This window comes from Pongo pygmaeus, chromosome 21 (genome assembly GCF_028885625.2).
Source record: "Pongo pygmaeus isolate AG05252 chromosome 21, NHGRI_mPonPyg2-v2.0_pri, whole genome shotgun sequence".
NCBI lineage: Eukaryota > Metazoa > Chordata > Mammalia > Primates > Hominidae > Pongo > Pongo pygmaeus.
In genome coordinates this window covers 10,661,490-10,685,685 of record NC_072394.2, presented here as the reverse complement: position 1 = coordinate 10,685,685, position 24,196 = coordinate 10,661,490, and the positions used below count along the sequence as shown (strand labels likewise).

Below are 24,196 nucleotides of genomic sequence, written 5' to 3'. Positions count from 1 at the left end.
ACATAGGGAATAAAATAGCTTTTTACTCTTACTTTGATGCAAAGTATAAGATGACAAATGTGATGCATTTAAAATTATTTCAAATTTAAACACCAGAAATATTCAATGCAGGGCCAAGTGAAATATCTATGATAAAGATGGGAAGAGAAAATGTGGTTAATTCAAGACTACCAGCATTAGTCATCTTACAGTGAAAAGTCAAATTTTAATAAAGAAATTCAACCTCATAGTTGCTAAAAGCAAGTAGCAGAATTTCACCTTGCTTTTTTCCCACATGCTATTCCACCATTATCAGAAAAAGATTGGCATATTTACAAGGAAGAGAGGAAAGGTGGGTATTTAATTCTTCAGTCATCAGAGTAGTGTTCGATGCTTGGGAAGGCTCTGGGAGAAGGGAAACATGTCAATGTGCTGAATGCCAGCTTTTTTCTTATAGGTCAAGTCAAAAGAGGAAAACGTACAGCTGTTTGATGTTCCTCTTTACCATTTGCATTTCTTGAAATGCAATAAACAGAGCAAACAATTTCTGCTACAGAGAAATTAAGCTAACATGCACAGCATTGTCTATTTTACATTTTTAAACTACAATTGAAGAGAGCAATACCATATATCTGATTCTGAGTAAGGGTTGTATCAATTCTCAGTTATCAATATTAGACATGAAATAACTTTGAATATGCCCTTTATTTGACTTGACAGGAATGTGGAGTTGTGAGTCTGAACTAGGATTTGCAATAGAGAAAAGCTTATTAGAGGCATAGACATGGAAGAATATTGTACTGTAAATGCAGTCAACATTTTAAAAGTGTCAAAATCTCTAACATGGTTTAGCAATTAAACTGTGTCAATGCCCCTGCCAAGAAGAGTTCATAATTTGGAAGCTGTAGTTGCTATTGACCTGATTTTACAATTGAGATCATGTCTGAGTTTTAATTTGGAAACAAAATTGATCACTGTGTTCTATAAACAAGGCCTGTCAAGTTATTACTCTGCAACTGCTTTGAAAATACATATTTATTTAAGAGCAGTATGATTTATGATATACTGTAACAAAAATTATTTTATTAGCTTCTTTTAAGAGATTGCTTTATATTTAAAAATTGAATTGTTTAAGTTCTTCAATTAACACTAAATTAATCAGAATAGTTTTTTAAAACACATTTTTAAAAATATTTCTTTCTTCACTCCAATACATTGGCTTCTTGCCCTGAATGCTGCTTTAATATTTAAGGAGTGTTCATTCCTCTTGAGTTTTCAGAAATCATTATAATGCTTACTTTTTTTTTAAAACAGTATTCAATATGATTGCATCCTAATATTAGCAAGCAAGATTGAAATTTAGGTTCATATAACATGCATATTTTACATAAATTGTTTCTTTCATCACTACTATACTAAGGAAGACAGATGAAATCAATATCAAAAGGTCAGTCTATTTGCTTTAAAGCCATTTCAGATTTTGTATGAACTTTATCCCTCTAGTCCATAATTTTGATTTCTTATAGGCTTTCTCAATACTGTAATTTTAAAAATTTAAATTGAATCTAAATGAATAACAAAAACATCTTTATGCTATATGCAATTGCTGTAAGTCTTCCGAGTATTTTCTTTTGCTACTTCTAGATTTTATTCTACTTTCAAATGGAGATTTGAGGTTAAGGAAATGTTCATTTTCCCCCTTTACAAACTGTAATTGCATGAGAATAACTTTGATGGTTGAATTCTAGGCAGGAATCCAAAGAAACTCTCCATTCTTGATGGGTTAATTTAAGAGCAGTCCTACCTTTTTCACTTTCTTTTTCTTCTTGGTCATCTGTTAATGGAATCACTTCTGGTTGCTCCACAATCACGGCATCTTCTTGGTTTGATGAAAGTTCTAAATAGAATGAGACAGACGGACACTCAGGGTTGTTTGAGTTGGAATCATTGAGAGAATACTGTGACTATGGCATAGAAAGTTAGAGTTCTTTTTTTCCCCCTTCAAGTTTCAATAGGTACACCAAGTTGAACACCATTGCTATCCTCCAGTAATCATTGACTAAAACACACACACATACCACGTACACACACAGGTATATATAGAAGTCATGGTTCACAGTTTCATCTCATTCTCTGATACAAATATATTTTGGTTTCAGTACCTTCTGTTTCCATATATGAGCTCTGGGATTCTGTTTCAATTTTTATTTCATTCTTCATTGAGTCATTCTCTTGTCCTGTTCAAAACAGTGATTGAAAAAGAAAAGAAATGTGATATGCATGACCGTAGCTTTATCCCTGACCTTCAGAAACCATGCTTTAATCATGCATGGAGAGATAGAGAACAGTTTTGAAACCAAAGGGCAAAGATACAATTTTTCTAATCATCAGATTTAAATCAACTATTTTCTGAGAAATATCCTGATAATTTAGGAAAAAATCTTTTTTTTTGGAAACTGATGTGAAATTGGATTACTTATTTAGCTTATGAATGCACAGGATATGGATAGAGGACACAACCTAGAAATTTTCAAATTTTACAATAATTTCTGGGCTATATGGGTTAACTACATTTAATTTCCTTTTAAGATACAAATATTTCCCATAGTGAGGAGTCCTAGAAAACGAAAACACTACTTGCACTTTCATTTTTCCATCAACAGAGCATAAAAAACTTGAGTAATGTGGGCACAGGGGAACTGGGGGGATAACAGCTCTGAGGGAAGAGAGAGACCCTCTCATATTGCTTTGTATTGTTTTATACTCAGTACCTGTTTTAAGAGAAAAACAAGGAAGTAAAACCAAAGACAGGCAGCCTGGCATCAGGCCCAAAACCAGGCCTAGGCCTGCCTGGCCTAAACCCAGTAGTTAAAAATCAACTCATAACTTAGAAACTGATGTTATTCATAGATTCCAGACATTCTATAGAAGAACATTGTGAAACTCCCTGCCCTGTTCTGTTTCACTCTGACCACCGGTGCATGCGGCCCCTGTCACGTACCCCCTGCTTGCTCAAATCAATCATGACCCTTTCATGTGAAATCTTTAGTGTTGTGAGCCCTTAAAAGGGACAGAAATTGTGCATTCAGGGAGCTCAGATTTTAAGGCAGTAGCTTGTTGATGCTCCCAGCTGAATAAAGCCCTTCCTTCTACAACTCGGTGTCTAAGAAGTTTTGTCTGTGGCTCGTCCTGCTACAGCTCAACCATTCTCTTACGACACATACTAAATACAGCAAAGGTCAGGAGAGAATTCAGCCAACTCTTGATTACTCTTAGGTTGATTATCTAGTAATGGTTTTTCTTCCACACCCCTTGGCTTCTCCTCCTACCCTCCCCTGTAGCATTTAAAACATTTAAGTGCTCATTAAGAGAGGAAATTGAAATCTGTCCATTTTGCCTCGGGCTAATGAAAGATTTTATGCTGAGGATACTTAACTATGGAATTTTTAAAAAAACATTCTAGAGCTAGGGGGTTATAGGTGCGAAGCAGATTCAGAGGAGTTTGGACTCTTTGCCTGAGTCCATCCCTGTGGTGGCACTGTGGTTTCAACTTGTCTCTACTTCTTCCTAAAAGAGGATTATATTTCCCTGTCTGTGACAATGTGACATGCAGCGGCCCTTGTGGGACAAGTGTATGTTCCCACCACGTTGACACAGGCCTGTTCATGTGACTTGTTTAGAAACGGCACTGGAACAGACATCATGTGTACCGCAACCAAGCAGAAGCCTTAAGATCCATTGTATGTTGCCTGTAGCTCTTTTGCTCCTAATAAACCATGTTCCTTCATCCAGATCCTGAACAGAAAGCATGTGGAACACAGCCAAGCAGGGCTAAGTAGAGACACAACCAGCCTTTGTTGTTGAGCCCCCAGTGAGACTTTTGGGGTTATTTGTTACTGCAACAAAGCTGACTTATATAACCCCTCATCTTACAGTTTCCTCTTTGATACAATTATTTTTAAACTGCCCATGATACTACTTCCCCTTGATTCATTCTCTGCTAGCATGACCTGGATAAGGGAAAAATTAGGTTTTTTGTGTGATATCCACTCTTCCTGAGCTCAATTTTAATCAAAAGGATCCAATAAAATAATTAAAACTAAAGCATGTTTATCTATTTGATCATTGAATATAAAAACCTCAAGCTGTTTTTGATGATCTTCTTCCATCACTCCTGAAGTTTAATGAAATGCCATCTTTATGGTTCTGCAAAATATTTCGGTTTTCCCACTTTCTAGTCTCCTGCCTTCTTTCCTCATTTAGGGATATATCATCTGTCTCTTGGATCTTTCATTTTCTTCTCCTATATTCTATTTTGTGATTTGATCGCAGAAAGGCCTTTTAAAATTTGAACTTGATCAAGACCTTTCCACTTTTGAAAAAACCCATTCATCCTCATTCTTCCCCATTGCCACTCAAAGTTGTAAGGTTAGCTGAGAGAAAGGATGAGAGTGAGAGAGAAAGAGAGACCCAAGGTCAGGTGAGTTAAGTTTATTAGCCTGCGGGGCTGTTCCACCACAGTCAGAGGAGGCAGCCCTGAGCTTACAAAATGAGGGGTTTATATGGTGGAGAGAGACCCTGGGGTTTTTTGCCAGTTAACTTTACCACATATCATCTCATGACCAGCTTACAATAGGGTGTAAATTCCTTACAACAGGAATTTACAAGAGGGTGTAACTTAGGTTTATCCACGTTTCTCATGACCTCCCCCATGCCACCCGGAGGGCTGTAAGCAAGTCTGGTGACCTTCCTGTAGTGCCTAGATAAGGGTCCAGGAATGCAGCTGCAGAGTATTTGGAGTAAAGGTCAGCTGCATTGTTTTGGGGGAGGGGGGTGGTCCTGGGGCAGCTTGTCCCTAACAAAAGTATGGTCAACACTGGAATTACCTGGGAGCTTTTCAAAAATGCAGAATTTCAGGCCTCATCACAGACATACAGAATCAGAGCCTGCATTGTATAACAAGATGTCCGTGTGATTTGTATGCAAGTTAAATCTTGAGAAGCACTGGCCTAGAAGATGTAAGTGAATCTGCAAATTATTGATCCCATAAAAAATGCCAGACTGTCCCTAGATACTTCACACGTAATATCTAATCATCACATTACCTCTGGAAAGTAAGTGCTGTGATCTCAGTTATGCTTTCAAGAATCATAGCTAGCTCTACCTGACTACAATCCCTCTTTTCTTTTTGTTTTGCCTGGAAATGTCTTTATTTTGCTTTTTAGCTTTTAAAATTGAGATCTACTTGCATATAGTAAAATGTACAAACCTTAAGTGTATATCTTTATGACTCTTTAGATATATACACATGAATTTTCCTAACTACCATCCAGATCAAAAACAATTCTCATACCAGTGGCCTCTTCCTGTTCATATGCCCACCAGGTAACAGTGTTGTGTGTTTTTGAAATTAATTTAAATGTAACATGCAGCATATGCTCTTTTGTATCTTAGTTTTTTTATAACTGTTGTCTGTGAAATTAATCAGTCGCAGTGTGCATCAATTGTTCATTCTTTTTCATTGATATATACTATTCTACTGTCTGAATATACTATGTCATATGAGTGTTGAATTGTTTTCAATTTGGGGCTGTCATGAATAACACTGCTAAAAACATTCTTGAATGTTTCTTTTGGCAGACATATTTTAATGGACTCATATTCCTTGGGTACAAACCAAGTGACAGAGAACAAGTAGGTTATATAATAGAGAATATATATGTTTAGCTTTACTAGATCCTGCAAAACAGTGTTCTAAAGAATTTGTTCCATTTTACACTTCTCCCAGAAATGTATAAGGATTCCATCTGCATCCTTTATTCTTTAGATTATGTCATGCTACTATGGGCCACAAAATATGCAGCAGAAAGCAATTTAAAATCTTTCACCTCAATCCAGTTTCTACCCTTATTGCCTTTGGATACTATATAGAATGATGATGACTGTACTACTGGTTATTCATTCTACAATGTATTGAGTGCCACCAATGGTAAATATGCCTGGTGCTGGAGTAGATCTTAAGTAAGATAGATACAGTGCTTGGCCTCAAAAAGCATACAGTTGCTGGAACCAAGCATTATATGTGAAAAAAAAATTCTTTCTATTAAGATGTAAAACAATTTCCACTTTTTGAGGAAAAAATCACTTCGAGCAGATTTTTAGATTATGGGAAACTGTGTGGAATAAAGACTATATTAGACAACAAAATGAAGGCTGAAATACTCTCAGTAAATTAAATGAAACCAGGACATTTAACAAGGATTCATGTAAAATTCTAAAATCAAGTTTATAAAATCAGCCTAAAGAAATGGGATGGGAGGACTTCAACCCCATTTCTGATAAAACTAGGGCCACGGGTTTTGTATTTCAGATCTGCTATAGATAAGTTTAGACCACAGAATGACTGCATGGAGAGGATTCTGTTATAGAAAGTAAAGGCAGTATCTTCAATTAATCTCCTGGCAATGTCTTGCTTGGAGAGCCATTTCCCACTATGCAAACAAAGAATGTACTTAAAAATTAAAATGTAATATAATTATGCTGAGGGAAAATACTTTTGTAAAAGATATATTCAGAAAAACAAAAACTATGGAAAGTGTCTTTGTATTTACCTGAAATATAAGAATTGGTAGGTAAGGAAATGAGAAGATTGAAAGAATAGAAAATTGATGGAGACACTTAGAAACAAATAAATGTTTTAGATATCAAACTCGAGTTCACAAACGTAGTGAGCAAAATGAAACATGAAATGATGATAGATATAGACAATAGAAAATAGCAATGAATTTCTAATCTAAGGATTACAGGAAGTCTAAGCAGCAACATTTCATCAATCTCAAGGCAACAACTAAGTGACATATTATGAGGTTTAAAAAGATTGTAGAAGGTAAAATGCAATTTCACTTTTTTAAACTACATACACATGACATGTGTCCTTACACACATTTATATTATCAGGGGCAAAAACTGAAAGGTTGTATCTCAAATGTGGCTGTTGGGATTTAAATTCATAGGATTTTTATTTTGCTAACCTGAATTTTATAATAATTGCATATTATATAATTTAATAATTACAATGAAACAATTTCAAAAAATAGGGAAAACAACTGAGTGATAGCTTAGAAGAAAAAATTCTAGCTAAAACATGTGTGTGTAAGTCAGGTGTCTAACCAAATTTAATTACTTTTTCTCAGTCTCTACTTGCACTCTAGAAACACTTGAGAAATAAAACTTTTAAGCAATTCTTGTTTCTGCTTAATGTCTCTCTTTTTTGTCTTTTGGCCAGATCACCTATCTTTCCCTGTGCTCTCTATATACCAACTTAATCATCATTTTCTAAATATATTACTTTATTTCTTGCCTTTGTACTTAGCACATGTTCCCAATGGCTGAAATACCCTTTTCCTTCCTTTCCTATATGGAAAATTATCCTCATCTTTCAAAGCTAAACTAGCAATTTAGGTTTTTGTATAGCATTCTTGGAATCACTAGGCAGAATTAATCATTTTCATATTTTTGCTTGTTGAGTTCTTTTGCTCATTCATCTATTTATTATTATCCTGATCACACCATGATGTAGTTGTGTCTGTGTTTGTCTCTCTTCCCAGATTAAGAGAGAAATTTTGTTTTATTCATATTTTCCTTCCCAGCACCCATTTAATAAGAAGTCATCAATCAATGTCTATTTAATTGGACCTCTATTAGAGTACTCATCAAGGTCTGTAAATAGTTATTAAGGACTATAACTTACTTTCTCTTGCATCCTTTAACAACAAGGTAAAGTCTTGTATGTTACTAAGCACTCCACACATTATATTTGTTGCAGAGAAGCCTGGAATGGGAATACAGATAACTGGATGTTTTAGGCAAATCACAACCTCTTTGGCCTTTAATTTCATCATCTATTGAAAAGAAAAAAGGCTGTGGAACGAGATAATCTCCTAGGTTCATAGCTGTGTCTTCAGATGAAGTTTCCAGTCACATTGACGCCTGTTTATTGGGTGGATGATACTGAGAGGGAACCTTCACTGTTTGTTTATTGAGTGAGCTTCATTCACTATCACTGTTGCTACAGGGAACTGGCCATTGCACCTAATCATTGCACCAGGTTATTGCAAGGACCTTTAACTCGCTATTTGTGATCTGGCTTCGTCTATATCATGAAGGGAAAGAGTAGAGCATCCAGAGAGGGGAAGAGGCCAAAATCTGTATTCCTGTGTGTCCCCTGGTCCCAGTGCTCCACTTGATAAATTTTCAGAGGAATTCAATCAAGAATGAGAAGGTCACCATTCAGTAGAGCCTGGGGCGCTGCTGAAAAGGTGGGCCTGCTGGAGGTGGCAACCTGAGTCTGTCGATGAACACCAGAGAATTTCTGTGACTTGTAAGGCTTGACCCTTCACTTTGAGGATAAAGTGCTATTTCAAATATCTCTTGGAATATTTCTCTTCCTTACCCTCTAAACCTGTCTCTACTCTTGATCTGTTTCACCTGTGTGCTTTACATATTTTGACAATCTTTACTTGAAATATAATTTTTTTCTCATTTTTCTTAAATAAAGTTAGTTAAAAATGGGGGAAGAAACAAAACAAGGTGCCCAGCTTTGAAAACGAGGCAGGCTTTGGCATATTGCGCAAAGACAAGGTATGCCTGAGTGCCTTGCGCTGCACCCAGGCCTGCTGTGTGTTAATGATTCCTCCCCGGGCTTCCAGCCTATCTGCCTTTCTCCTCAGTGCATGCAGACCTTACACATTCCATCTTACTTTCTTGGCCCCATGGGGGCAAGCTTTATGTTTCCCTCTTCACATTCAGACTAGTTGAATTCTCCCCACTGTCCTCTGCCCTAATCCCTCCTGGCTGAGGAAACAAAAGAACACAAAGAATTCCACAGTTTATGTATATATTTTTCACACAGTGAACTCAATCAGCCATACTTATGGGAGGGGACCATTAGAACAGATAATCCAAAAATCCATTCACTTTTCTTTAGAAATAGATCACATGATTGTTTCTTGGAGCCTTGATAATTAAGTTTGGCTCAAGCTAATGCTTTAGCTTTAATTAATTTGCATAAAAATTGGTCTGGGGACATCAGTCTAGAATTAAGCATTTCTAGGGGATAAACCTGAACTCACTTTGTAAACGGACTGTTTCTGAACAATAGCAGCAACAATATAATTTTATTGCTTGCAGATTATTAGATGCTCAAGTTTTCTTAAGAACAAAGACTTTGTTTCTTTGATGCTTGTGTTGAAGAAATCATGTAAATTGTGTCTTTTTGTTAAACTTGAAAGTTGATTGCTGCTAATATTCAAAACTGCACTTTTTAATAAAAATTTCTAAAAATATCCCAGATTAAGAACAAAAGTTAAGCCTAGATTAGTGTGAATTTGATTATCTTCTAGACATCCTTGGTTTTCTCTTAGAGCCGATAAAACTTACTTTCCTATTGTAAGTTATTGTAAGTTATTTTTTAAAATTATTTTTTGCCTTGTAGTTACAACAGAAATGCAATTTCCTTATGGATACACTAAAAATGCATATAAGGGATAAAAATGCAACTAAGGGATAGCCAGTTTTAATATTGTGAGTTGTCATACTTCTCTTGTATGTGTGTATACACACATAGATGCAGACATATGCAAAAATATGTAAATATATCCTGGGATCAAAACATATTTACACTTTGAGTCCTGCTTTTTTATTTCATATTTTAGTAAGCATCATCTTCTGTCATTACAATTAATTTGGAAATCTCATTTTTAAAAGATACATAATATTCCACGTTATGGGTGAGCTTTCAGGTGTTTACACTTTTTTTTTTTTTGCCATTAAACATTTTATTGCAATGAACATTTCAGTAAATAAATATCTCCATACTCTGGGTGGGTGTCAGTTTAGGATAAATCTCTGAGGCATAATTTTTCCACCAAAGTATGAACATTCTACCTTTTATTAGGTTTTCCCAAAATTGCTGATGAGGAGGTTATGCCTTTCAGTCTCCCACTAATATTATGCGAGCGTGTTTGGAAACCCTATTTCCACTAATTTTGTGTATTTTCAACTCCACTTAATCTTATCTAGTTCAAAAAGAGAAGATAATATTTTATTTGCATTTCTTTATATAATAAAGAGATAGGGCATCTCTTCATATTTATAATGACTGTATATCTTCTTTTGTGAATTATAATGGAGTCTTTTGTCCATTTTGCTCTTAGATTGTTTATGTTTTTTCTTATTGGTTCACACACACTTTTTTTCAAATAAAAAAATTAGCTCTTTCTTTGTCATTGAGGTGAGAATATTTTCCCACTAGTTTTCATTTTTAATTTCACTATAATCTTTACTTATTATGTCAACATTTATCTATTACAATTTTGCTATTTTCCTCTTTTATGCAATATACTGACATGCACACACATTACAGATATGTGTATGCCTGCATTTCTTAACATATGCATACCATCGTGTGTCTGCAAGTATGTGCTCACAGTTAAAAAAGCAGCCTATTTTATTTTGTTGTTTTTTAAAAATACTATTTTTGTAGAGTGGTTTTAGGTTTACAGCAGAATTGAGACGACGGTACAGAGATATCCCATGTAACTCCTACTGAAGTCTATAACTTACATTTAGGTTCACTCTTGGAACTGTACATTCCATGGGTTTGGGCACTGTATAATGAAATGTATCTACCATTATTGCATTATACAGAGTATTTTCAATGCCCTAAAGATCCTCTGTACTCCTCCTATTCATCCTTCCCCACCCCCACAACTCCTGGCCACCACTGATCTTTTCATTGTGTCTATGGTTTTGCCTTTCCAGAATGTCATATAATTGGATTCATACAATATGCAGCCTTTTCACATTGGTTTTTTTCACTTAGTAATATGCATTTAAGTTTCCTACATGTCTTTTCATGGTTTGATAGCTCATTTCTTTTTAGTGCTGAATAATAACCTTTGGTTCTTTTACTCTAGTATTTTTATAGTTTCATTTTTATGTTTCATCTCTGCTCCTTCTGGAATTTATGTTGGTGAAAGGAATGAGGTTGGAATTCAGTTTATTTTTCCAAATGGCCAACTAGTTGTTTTAATGCCATTGACTGAGTCATCTGTCTTTGAAATGTCAGCCAGAATATGTACTGAAATCCCAGATCTACTTGGGTCTATTTCTAAACTCTTTCATCTGTTTCATTGATCAGCCTGTCTATTCCTATAGCAAGGACTACCCTGTTAAGCACATTTTTAAAACATTCCATGTCATCCGTAGTCTATTTGTTCTGTCATTGACTAATAATATTGTATCTGGGAACTCCTCATTGCATTTTCAACAGGTTTTTATTTGTATTGTATCTTGCCATATCATCTGACACATAAAGCCCTGTCACTATTATATTTCATCAGGAATTTAAATTGTTATCAATATCAAATAACCAACTCTTTGTCACTGGAGATTTTTTTGCTAGACTTCTAACCAAATAGATTAGTTCAAATAGAAGTAGTTCTTCATGTTTTCTTTTGATGCTCCTTTCTCAAATATACATTTTTCTAACTTTATACTTTTAAAGCTTTACCTTTTTATTGAGTTTAAGTCAATCTGAGTGGCTTTTACACTTATTAAAGTAACCTAATTACACTTACTGTTATAACCATTTGCTTGTGTTTCTGTCATCTTATTTGATACATTAGGCTTTTGTTACACTGCTAGTTATTGTTATTATTTGCATTGCTGAGTATACTCTCATGTGATCTCTTTGGGAAATTTAGAAAGTAAGGTATCTTCTTTTAATTTTATTATTATTTAATTCTATTTGTGATTATTGTACAATTTTTCAGAGATATTCTGAAAGGTAACATATTGTCAGAATCCATAACACTGTGGGATTTTTAGTTTTTGAGTGGTATTTACAGAGTCAGGCTAATGTGCAACTCTTCCTTCTTCTAGCTATAATCTAGTTTTACAACCTCTGCCATTGATGCTTCCTTTCTTTCCTCCTTTCTTCATTCCCTTCCTCATTTCCTCTTTTTCTTTCTTCCTCTTTTAGACAATTTTATAAAATTGCAACATATATATAGAAACACAGACAAAATATAGAGATCTCAATCAAATAACCAAATACAAATACAAAAACAAAAACTATATATTTTTATGATAACCATCCAGCCAGGCAGCCCCCTCATGGCCCCCTCCCAGGCAGTATCTCCTCTCCAATCACCAAAGTTTAATCAAAACCCTGACTGTCACAATGATCAGTACCTAGGTCTTCTTTATCATTTTATCACCTAAACAAGCCTTTCTAAATGTTAATTTTTTTCCTGCTTTTTGAACTTGATATATTCAAGATTATATAATAAACAATATATGCTTTCATACCTTCTCTAATATTTCATTTGTGAGATTCATCATGTTTTTGCATGTCATTGTAGTTTCCAGTTTCCATTGGAAACTTTTATTTATCTTTTTTTTTTCTTTTTTGACAGAGTCTTGCTCTGTCGCTCAGGCTGGAGTGCAATGGTGCTGTCTCAGCTCAGGAGGCTCATTGCAACCTCTGCCTCCTGGATTCAAGTGATTCTCCTGACTCAGCCTCCCAAGTAGCTGGGATTACAGGTGCCCACCACCATGCCTTGCTAATTTTTGTATTTTTAGTAGAGACGGGGTTTCACCGTGTTGGCCAGGCTGGTCTCGAACTCCTGACCTCAAGTCATCTGCCCAACTCAGCCTTCCAAAGTGCTGAGATTACAGGCGTGAGCCACTGTGCCTGGCCTGATTTATCTTTATCTTTGTCTTCTGTATGTAACTTGTCATTTTCCTTTGCTTGTTTTTGTGATTTTTCTCTTCATTGCTGGTGTCGAATAAATTGATTATGATGTGCTTAGGTGTAATTTTCATTATGTTTCTTATGCTTTGGGGTCATAGAACTTCTTGCATATGTGGGTTCATAATTCCATCACATTGAAACATTTTAATCACTTTTACTTCAAATATTTTTTCTGTCCCTTCCTCCCACATTGACCCTCAGAGATTCACATTCATGTATATTGTAATTAGAACCACCCTTTAAGATGTCTTATAGCTCATGGATGCTCTTTTTTTTCCTCTCAGTCACTTATTCTATGTTTTCATTTGGATAGCTTCTATTGCTTCATCTTCAAATTCATTAATCTTTTCTTCTATAGTATCTAATCTGCCACTGTTCTCATCAAGTATAATTTTTAATTCAGGCACTGTGTTTTGAATTCCTTGAAATTCAATTTGGGTCTTTCTATAACTTCTTTGTCTCGAATTAACATGGTCAGTCCTAATTTTAATTTTGTAAATATGTGGAATAGAGTTATAACAACTTTTAAAATGCCCTTTCATATTAATTCTATCATCTGCATCATTTATGGGTTGAGTTCCATTTATCGACTTTTCTTTTCCTGTGCATCATACTTTCCTGTTTCCTGTCAAGAACTATGAAGACTCTGAGATTTTACCCTGCTTGAGCCACAATTCCATGGATGCTGACAGAAGACAAAGACTTCTTGGTCAAAGATAAAGGACAGTTTATTATTCAGAGAAATCACAGTAACCAGAGTATTAGTGTCTGTTCTCTGAGTCCTGATTCCCACATGGTGCCATAGGTGGACCAGCTGATTCCTGCACACTTAGTGGGTGATATCATAGGGGAGGAATCTTGAACTTAGAGAATGTATTAGTCTATCTTCATGCTGCTATGAAGAAATACCCAAGACTGGGTAATTTATAAAGAAAAAGAGGTTTAATGGACTCACAGTTCCACATGGCTAGGGAGGCCTCATAATCATAGCAGAAGGCAAGGGAGGTGCAACTGCATGTCTTACATGGTGGCAGGCAAGAGAGTGTGTGCAGGGAAACTCCCCTTTATAAAATGATGAGATCCATGAGACTTTTTCACTATCATGAGAACAGCATGTGAAAGCCCACCCCTGTGATTCAATTACCTCCAACATGGTCCCTCCCACAACACGTGGGGATTATGGGAGCTACAATTCAAGATGAGATTTGGGTGGGGATACAGCCAAACCATATCAGAGAATCTCAAGATTCTCTGAACCTTTTAAAATGCACAATAAGTATGTATGCTCTTTAATTTGAAGAGAAACATGATCCTTTTCAAAGATACAAGCAGTGCCTCTGCTCATAAAATATGCAGAAATATGAAAGATGCATGGAGAGTTGTCTTGTAATAATTCTTTGCATGCCTGGTAATTTTGTTGATTTTACTTTGTTGGGTATGAGATATATTTATAATTTTTATAAATATTTTTGAGCTTCATTCTAAAATGCAGTTAAGTTACTCAGAAATATTCTGTTCCTTTCAAGTCTCACTTTTAAGCTCTATCGGGGAGGACATGAGGAGCATTTAATCTATTGCCTGTTTTGCTCCACTACTAAGGCAAAAACCTTTGGAGTTCTTTATGAATGCTTAGGCTTTCCAGTCTTGCTGGTGGGAACAGGCACTTCTTCTAGCCCTATGTAAGCTCCAGTTATCACTCTCTCAGATCTTTTCTAGTGTTCCTACCCAGTCGAAGACTGAGGAGTTCCTTCTGTAGACCTCTGAGCATTCCCTTTGTGGAGCTCTCTTCTCTATAGAATGCTACCTTGCAAACGCTAGCTACCTTGGCCTCCCAGGACTCTCACCTCTGTCTCCTCAACGTGGAGAGTTTGCTGGGCTCCCCCTGGGTTCCTCCTCTCTGCACCACAGCCTGGAAACTCTCCAGGCAGCCAGCTGGGCAATCACAGGGCTCACCTCATTTCCTGACTCTCAGGGGCCACTGAGACTTACAAAGTTTCAACATTAATTGGTACTTTTACTCTTCATGTTAATGGAAAAACATTAGAACACTTAAAATTAATTTACCTCATTCCAACAAATGCCATTATTGTGGTATATTTTAATGTTATGCATATCTTAACTCCACAAGACATTATTGTCAGTATTGATTTATACCATCAATATTTATCTAGACTTATCCAATAACTACCATTTACCTTGCTCTTAATTCCTTCCTTTATCTTTGGCCTTCTATCTGGGATTAATAGCTTTCTACTTGCAGAACACCAGAATTCTCTGGTGAGAATTCTGTGAACTGTGCCTTTCTTTTTGGTCCAAAATGTCCTTAATTAACCTTTATTCTTGAAACATACTTCTCCCCCTGGGTTTAGAATTCTTGGTTCACAGCTATTTTGTTGTATTATCTTCTTATTTTCATTATACATATTGAAAAGTCAGCTCTCAGTCCAAGTGCTTGAAGACAGCTTTTTAGATATTTTGTTTATCTTTGGTTTTCAGGAATTTTACTATGATGGGTCTTGTTGTGGATTTATTTATTTATATTATTTATAATATTTATATTTATTTATATTATTTATTTATATATTTATTATTATTTATATTATATTTATTTATATTATTAAATATAAATATTATAATATTTATATTTATTTACTATGATGGGCCTGGTTGTGGATTTATTTATTTATTTATATTTATTTTGCTTAGAGTTCAAAGGGCTTTTGGAACATGATGTCCTTCATCAGTGTGGGAAATTTCTCACCACATTTCTTCAACTATTGCTTCTGCCCAACTGTCTCTCTCCTTCCTTTCTGGGACTCCAACTGTACTTGTGATAGACTTTGTCATAAGATCCTTAATATCTTTTTCTCTTTCTTTAGTGTTTGCCATCCTTTCTTCCCCTACTATTTGTAATTTTGGGTATATTCTGACCTAACTTCTAGTTCACAATTCTTCTTTCAGCTGTGTCTAATGTGATGTTCAATCATAAATTCATTCATTGAATTCTTAATTTCAGTTACAGCATCATTTACTTCTAGAATCTTTCATTGTAAAATTTGTTTTGAATTTCTAGTTCTCAGCTAAAATTTCCAATCTTATCTTTATCTCCTTATACATACTCAACATATTTATCTAATACTTCGTGTTTATAACTCTAATATTTTCAGCTCATCTGAACTTACTTCTCTTGCCTTGTTGTTTTGTTTTTCATGTTACCTTTTTTCCTCCATTTTTTGGGGTATTTTTTATGTGTGTGCTGGACATTATATTTTGCAAATTATTTATATAAATGATTTGAAGCCTGTAACACTCTTTTTCACTCCTAGTAAATATTTTACATTTGCTTTTCTTAGATGCCTGAGGGGACTAGCAATCTGGGCTGGTCTTAATGTGAGGATTGAGATGATTTGAAGCTGGGAAGCAGTCTACGGCCAATCTACTGCTCGTTCATTCTTCCTGCTAGGATACATATCTTTGGGGTTTCAACCCCAAAACAGAGAGTTTATCAGGGGTCATTGCCTTTTTCAGCAATGGAGCTCCAGACACCTTCTGTAGAATCAGCAAATGCCCTAAGGTAAAAAGAGCTTCAAATTCTGGGCTCACATATCTGGAGATTCATTGCCTCCCAGAGCTCAGCTTTACAGTTCTTCAGTATCTTATTAGCTCACTGATGCCTTTAAACAGTCTCTCTCTCTCCATATGTATATGTGTATATATATATGCATAATATATATGTTTATAATATATATGTATTTTTTGCCTAGTTGTCTTCAGTAGGAGAAATGGTCTAAATTATTTAGACTTTCATTATTGAAAGCTAGTCTGTCTTTTTCCTCATTTTCAAACAACACATACTATAAATTTCAAAGTTAAAGACATATATTTAGGTAAGACATTTTCATCCTAATTATGAAGTGTTATTTCAAAATTATTTGATAGAACAATTATTTCAACATTTTCATACATTTAATTAGTCTATTACCATATAGTCCCTTTCGAATGTGCCTTCCTCAGTCTTGAGTTTTGCCTTCCTTTCTATATTATTGTTTTTGCTCAGGCCTTCTGTTAGTTTATTCAGAAAGGATACCTGGGTGGCATATTTTCTTAATCTTTGTATTCCTGAGAAAATATTGCTCTGATTTCATGTATAAATAATAACTTCATTAACTATGGAAACTGCGCCCTTTTGAGCTCTGGAAACTGTGACTCCATTTTCTTCTAGCTTTTAGGGTTGTGGAAGAAGAAGGTTAAGGCTAATCTGACTCTGGTGGTTTTAATCACTACCTGATTTTGACTACGCTTAAAAAGCCTTTCTTTATCATTTATCTTCAGAAATTCCATGAAGCTATGCAGGTGTCTGTTCTGAGTTTTTCCTTTGCCTATAAATACAACGTGTACTGTCATGTTTTGGGTGGAAGAACTGGTTTACATTAGGAAATTTTTTTCTGTTATTTTTCTAAAGATTGTTTCATTTCTGTTTGTTATGTACTCCCTTCTTGATATCCCAAGACTATGTGGATTTAATCCCCTGCATTTATTCTCCATGTTTTTCAATGAAAATATTTATTCTCATTGTTATAACACATTCATCTCAGTGTTTGCAAACCCAGTGCTTATATAATTCAGGCAAGTAACAATAAACAAAATAAATGAAGCCAGCCTGGCACAAAAGTAATGAGTGATGAGGATTCTGGAAAGCAAAAGTGTCATCTAAAGATGGCAGCTACTGATCAACTGGTATTCAGTGCTAATAAGGTGTTATTGGAATTCAATATTTTTCCAGAAAAATTCAAGTCTGTGGGTTTTTTTTTTTTTTTTTTTTCTCTTTCCCAGCAGAAGAAAAGAAAAGCTAATAAAGGATTTCACAACTTACCATCGGGATGATCTTGGTCACACACAGAATGATCTGTCTCTTCACTGCCTTTTGTAATATTGTCATCCTTTGCAGAATCTAACAACAAACAAGCAAAACCTTTGGTCAGCATTTTTAACTTGGAAATAGAGCAGCTTTCAGCACTAACATGACAGATTTATGTTTGAGGAAAAATAGAATTTATTAGTTTTAAAAATAACCACTCAAAGACATATGTTTGCCAGTAAATAGGTGCTTTTTTTCCCCCATACTACGTGAGATATCTGCTCAAAGCTTACAAAGGTAGAGATGTAGCTAGCTGGGATATCTTTTTGCAACAAATAAGAAAATAAAAGCAGGCTTTTTGCATCAGGGAAAGTCTTAGAACTGTGGGAAAGGACATAAAAGGAAGGCAAAATAGAGAAGATTAAAGGACTATCTAATTTCAATGTTCTTAACGCTTCCATTACTGTGGTTGCTCACATATGGGAGTCTTGAGTCCTTGAAAAAGTCAGATACAGAACCTTGAAATCCAGTGGTAATTAAGTTCATCTTCCTCGGGAACCATAACAGTAGAACAATAGCATAGAGGGAATGCAGACCTTCTGGTCTCTGCAAGGTCATTCCCTCCCTCGCTTAGCACATTTAAACATGGAATCATTGTACACTTATCTTTTTTTGTTATAGGATATGGTTAAACATATCCATGTTTAACATGGCTAAAAGGATTCTGTGACTATGGGCTATAGCAAAACTACAAAGGGCTCCTTGCTAAATGTTTAGGCCTCCCTGGAGGCTGTTTAAAAAAGCATTGGAATGATCCTGTGAATGGATCAACAGGAAGACAGCAAGTAGGTCTCTCATTCATTTTCCAAACATTTAATAATGGCCAAGTATATGCCAGACACTTTTTTTAGACAGAGTCTCGCTCTGTTATCCAGGCTGGATGCAGTGCTGCAACCGTAGCTCGCTGCAACCTCAAACTCCTGGGCTCAAGCGATCCTCCTGTTCTGGCCTCTGTAGTAGCTAGGACCACAGGCACAGGCCACCATGCCCACTTAGTTTTCTAATTTTTTGTATAGGCAGGATTTTGTAATTTTGCCCAAACTGGTCTTGAACTCCTGTCCTCAAAAGATCCTCCTGCCTCATACTCCCAAAGTGCTGGGATTATAGGTGTGAGCCATCACACCTGGTCAGACACTGTACTTGATGTTGGGGAGCCAACAGGAAACAAAACACCAAATCTCTGCCCTCATGGAGCTTATAGTCTAGTAGATATTTTTCGTGCTGCTGAAAAGAAAGCAATCCAAAGATATCTAAAAGTCATAAGCTAATCTTGTAAGCGTGTGGCCATGGAGACACCTGGGGGTGGTGCAGCAACACCTTGAGTACTTACAAATGTGTTCTCTACTGAATTTGTGTCTCTTGGTTGAGTTTTAACTCCCCAACAGAGCTGAATCAGATGGAGTCTAAAATAAACTATTCTTTGTTTGTTTCCTTTTCATTTCTCCCTCTGTCTCTCTCCATTCATTTCCTCTCAAAATTAGGAGATAGCTTTAAACAATATGGTTTGGAATATTATGAGAAAGTTTGTTTCTTGAACCTGCCACAAGCAACATTTGATGGACAAGTGAGAAACCTGGGTAGTTAACATATGATTCAAATTTAATAACAAGTGAAGCAAGTATTAATATATACCCGAAGTGTGTGGTTTTAATTAACTGCAAATAATTCCCCCAAGGCAAATGTTTAATTATCTGCACTGTTTCTTATTTCTTTCTGAGGCTGACAATAAGTCTAAAAGTCCAAATTTGGAAGCAAAACTGAGCACAGACACATTTGCCAAACTGTTATCTAACTTATGTCAAATTGTTTTAAACCAGCTCCCATTAAAATATGCTCTTTTAATTTTGGACCTAAGATGTCAATTGAAAAAAAATTTTTGAATATTTTTCTCACATTAACACTAAAAATATACAATGATTTAAAAAGGTATTATATAGATCAGGCTAAATTTTAAATTTGAAAGTGTTTTAGTTTTAGTTATTTATTAAAAGTTATATTATTTGATATTTAGTCTTGTACAACATTAATTTCTCTCAACATTAATGCTATAGAATTATCCAAGATTTTATATTTAGTTAAAATTTATTCATTTACACTGAACAATAATTCACTGTTGTTAATCATAATGTTACATAAACACTATGATTCTGCACCAAATATTACATAAGAAATGTCTCCTCAATGGTGATTTACATCGAGTTCACAAGTTTATGATCTAATGAGTCACGTAAGATGGGCGAAAAGCATTTGAAAAATTACTCACCAGACTGTATCTGTTTTATCACCAAAATCTGTGTCTTTAGAAAATAAATTATCTTTGTAATTTCAATATTCTTGGGGAGTTGCTTTAACATTATTAACGCACCTTCTGATATGTTTCTATATAATGCATTTCATTGCATCCAAGATACTATCCGTTGTTCTTTGCACTATTATTTTATGTAGTATTAGAAGAAAATGCTGCCAGATGAACTATAACACGTTATCAATTCTAAGACATGTCCTGACTTTAGAAATAAAATATATGAAAGAATGTGCATCTTAGAAACATGCCGTTGCAGTATATTCGATGTGTGCACACAAATATACATGTCTTTATGTGATGACGAGGATTTCATATCAGCATGACCCACCACCAAACCCACAAGTTCACTGTCATGTATGTGAAACTTTTCTCCAGAAATGGTTCTACCTCCACACACGTCAATAAAGTAGGAGGAAAAGTACTATATAACCTCATGACAATATTCACAAATAAGCAGGTACCTATGGAAGATGGTTTCCACCAAAGTTACTTTATTAATAGGGCTCTCTGAATTTCTAGTCTCATAACCTTTAGCAGTCCTAGATTCGATTCTGTATGTTTTCAATCATGGATCTCATTACATTATGTTTAGTTGTAGGTTTGAAGTGGCAGTGCAGCTTTTCTGCTTAGGGGGTGGTGAAAGCTGCATTGAATATGTACATGAAATCCTTACTCATGATGATGGAGAAAGAAAATATATATATTCATGGTCTGAATGTTTGTGTCCCCCTAAAATTCCTAAGCTGAAAATCTAACTGCTAAGGTGATGGCAGTAGGGGGTGGGGCCTTAGGAAGGTGATTAAATCATAAAGGTGGAACCTTCATGAATGAGATTAGTACCCTCATAAAAAGATTTAAAAAGGTCCCAGAGAGTCCCCTTACCCTTTCCACCATATGAGGACACAGTTAGAAGGAACCAGAAAGTGAGTTCTCACCAGATACCGAATCTGCTGGTGCCTTGATCTTTGATTTCCCAGCCCCCAGAACTATGAGAAATAAATTGCTGTTGCTTATAAGCCACCCAGTTAATGGTATATTGTTGTAGGAGCCTGGACTAAGACACCAGTGTATATGGTCACTAAAATAACTTATTATTTCCATGTAAGTTCTATAAACTACTCTGAAAAATGTAGTTGCATATACTAAACTCTTGCAGCACCTTGGATTTGCATTTTACTCAATTCTAAAAATTATCATTTGGTAATGTTCAAAAACATGTAAAACAGTTATCACCTAATTCTGAGATTCAGTCAAAGTTATTTTAATAACAGAGAACTGGAATTAAATTTATATGTAGCTTCTGACTTTCAAAATCTTTAAGGTCCATGTCATATTTAAAGAATTTTTTCAAATGCAAATATTAAATCAAATATTCAAGCCAAAGGGCTGTAGATAGATGTGCTTTTAACAAGAATAAAAAAGAAACACTTTCATAAATTAAAAAAGAAAAAGCCCTCACTTAGAAAGTTGAAAAGGTTTAAAGGAATATTTAAAATAGATTAAAATAAAATGAAAAACCTCATAAAACAGAAATTCCAAAAAGTAGGTCACTTTTAATGCAGTTAATTACACATATCTACACAGAATATTACATGTATGGATTTAAGCTGTGGCAAAAGATGATGAAACTATTGAATTTTTAACAAAAATATCTTAACTACAAAAAAAATACTATCTCTATCTAAGATATCCCTTTAGAACAAAAGTTCTTAACCCACGGGGATCCCTGGGTATGCTATATGGGTCTACAAATCCTTTTGAAAATATATGCAAAATGTGTGTATATATTCGTATTTCTGGGAGAAGACAGCATCTACCATATTAGCTCTATGAACCCACCAAGGTTAAAAATAATTAAAAATGTGTACCTTAATGCCAGTGACACTGCCATTTTACAAAAGATTTTCCAGACCATTTTTGAGGAATTAGCTACTGAGCTTGATTCCTGCTCCATGAATTAATCAATGATGGCAAATCTTGAATTCTTAAGGTAGATTTGATTTGAGGAAATAGCCAACAAATATAGAGATGTGTTAAATAAATGAGAGGGACAATCCAACTGGCAAAAAACCATGTTGCACCAAAATTAGAGGTGAATATAAAGTATAAAACTGACTGCATGATTAACTGTCTTTGAAGATAACTATTCAAGCTAGGTGGTCTAAAAAACGCACCGAGTAAGAGAGGAAGCCCCTGACTATTATTCAGAGTGATGACAGCAGGTCATTTTGGCGTAGAAGTTCTAATGGGTCTGAACAAAAAAAACTGCTATACACAAAAACCTACACATAAAATAGTCTTTCTCTGTAATGCGTAAATGTCTACACATGAGTACCAGAGCTTGATGCAAAAATTGCACAGAAACACCATCACCTGGATTTTCTTTGATTCTCATTAACTGATTTGATTATACCATGCAAAACATTTATCCTGGCCTGCTCTATAGAATCTCTGGCTTATTATGTGAAGCAATTAGGACAAAGTAATTTTTCCTCCATCTGAACCAGGTGCTTATCTAAATAAACTAGAGTCTCTCCAGCAGATAATGTTCTTAATGAAACTTTGCAGTGGCTACTCTTTTATATAGGAAAAAAGTATCCTGCAACACATTTCCAGACTATTCTGATGCTGATGATCTGAACTGTGCTTGGTCCCAGTGAAGCCGGATAAATAAGGCTGAACTATATTTACCTGAAAGGTAACAGGGCCCACAGACAGGACATTGCTCAGGGCATCAGGAGACCCAAATGAGCTATAGTTGGTCATTTGTCTTCATTATGGTCTCATTAACCTCCATTAAAAGATGGCCAATCATTCCCAGAGATATGGAATTCAGGGACAGGTTGATGTTCCTTATCTGAAATGCTTGGGCCCAGAAAGGCTTCAGATTTTGGATTTTCAAATTAGGGGTCATCACCCTATGCTAACAGTCTTTGAGACATGGCTGGGAAAACTACCATAATGCACAACTAATTCGATTTCTATTCAAAAACACAAATTTCAAACAATAAACTTGTGTGAAACAGCTCATTCTTACATTGAAGGTGATATTCTTTTGCAAGTTGTTATTGAAAATACTAGCAAATGAGAGATTCAGTCATGGGGTTGTGATTCAGAATTTAGAGCTACAAGCTTCATAACTCTAGGGAAATTCATGCACTTTACATAATCTCTGTTTCTGCACCTAGGAACTAAAGGTGTTGAGCTAGATAATCTCTCTAAGATACCTTACAAAGCTAATCTGATTTGCTCAAATTATCTCCTTGTTCCAGCAACACTTCTTTGTAAATGTTCCCACTCTTCCTTCATCATCCACCTACCTGAGTTGGACAGTTCTCACTGAGATTTTTACCGTGTACTTACAAAATAAAGGTTGATAGTGGGAGAAGCACTAAGGTGTGCACCAGTGCCACACTGGCTGTCTTTAAGTCAGTGACTCGACAAAGAATCATCACAATGTAAAACAGAACAGCTGGATATGAAGCCGGTTTGGACCATGACGGAAAAAGAAATGCTTAATTACCCTTTCAATCAAGTTAATTTTTCCCATTTGGCAATGTAAACAAAGGCAAATCTGCTCTTATTTTCAGTTGTCTGTGACTTGGTTGTTTCAGTATCCTTGACCTCCATCCTTCTGATTCCTTTCTCATCTTGCCTCCCTCTCTCTTACTAAGCCTCACACCACAGGCTCTCTTGATAACATTAAAAAATAAAATCTTACCAGGCCATGGGTGTGAAAAGTATCTATGGTTCTAAATGTAAATGGGCTTGGAATTCTGTTAAAACGTTCATCTATAAATCTGGGAGAGTACAAGTGTTTTATTTACAGCGTGGCTTAATTTCATCTGATAATGAAAGATCATGGTGACTGTATTACTGAAGGAATCTTCTTAGGAAAAATGATAAAGGCTTTTGTGGCCTTAGCTCTGAGCCGACAGCCTGGCATCGGGTCACTGCTTCTGAGTTATTTTATTTTATGGAGAAGTTGAGGCAGGAGACAGAATTTCTCTCCAGATTCATAAATGCAGCAACTGCTGGGCTCAGATTGCTTTTAGCCAGACACTTGGAAAGTGTGGCTGAGTGTTGCTGCTGAGATCCGAGAATTTCAAGGACTAAGATATAACCTACCTTGTTGGCTCAGAACTTGTCTTTTTTTCCAAATGTAAAGGCACATGTT

At 35.4% G+C, this 24,196-nt stretch overlaps 1 protein-coding gene across 6 annotated transcripts in view; it reads right to left on the bottom strand.

The window, feature by feature from the left end:
- The window catches only part of MACROD2 (mono-ADP ribosylhydrolase 2), a 2,112,402-nt gene that overhangs the window by 64,761 nt on the left and 2,023,445 nt on the right, over window positions 1-24,196 (bottom strand). For 5 of the 6 annotated variants that reach the window (XM_054468214.2, XM_054468215.2, XM_054468216.2 and 2 more), the window contains 3 exons: window positions 17,670-17,747; window positions 2,142-2,216; window positions 1,784-1,876 (listed from right to left, as the gene is read on the bottom strand). In XM_054468214.2, coding sequence (XP_054324189.1) covers window positions 1,784-1,876; window positions 2,142-2,216; window positions 17,670-17,747 — 246 coding nt within the window. Of the gene's footprint in view, window positions 1-1,783; window positions 1,877-2,141; window positions 2,217-7,729; window positions 7,811-17,669; window positions 17,748-24,196 lie in introns of all 6 variants that reach the window. The other variant, XM_054468219.2, reaches the window with a different exon arrangement.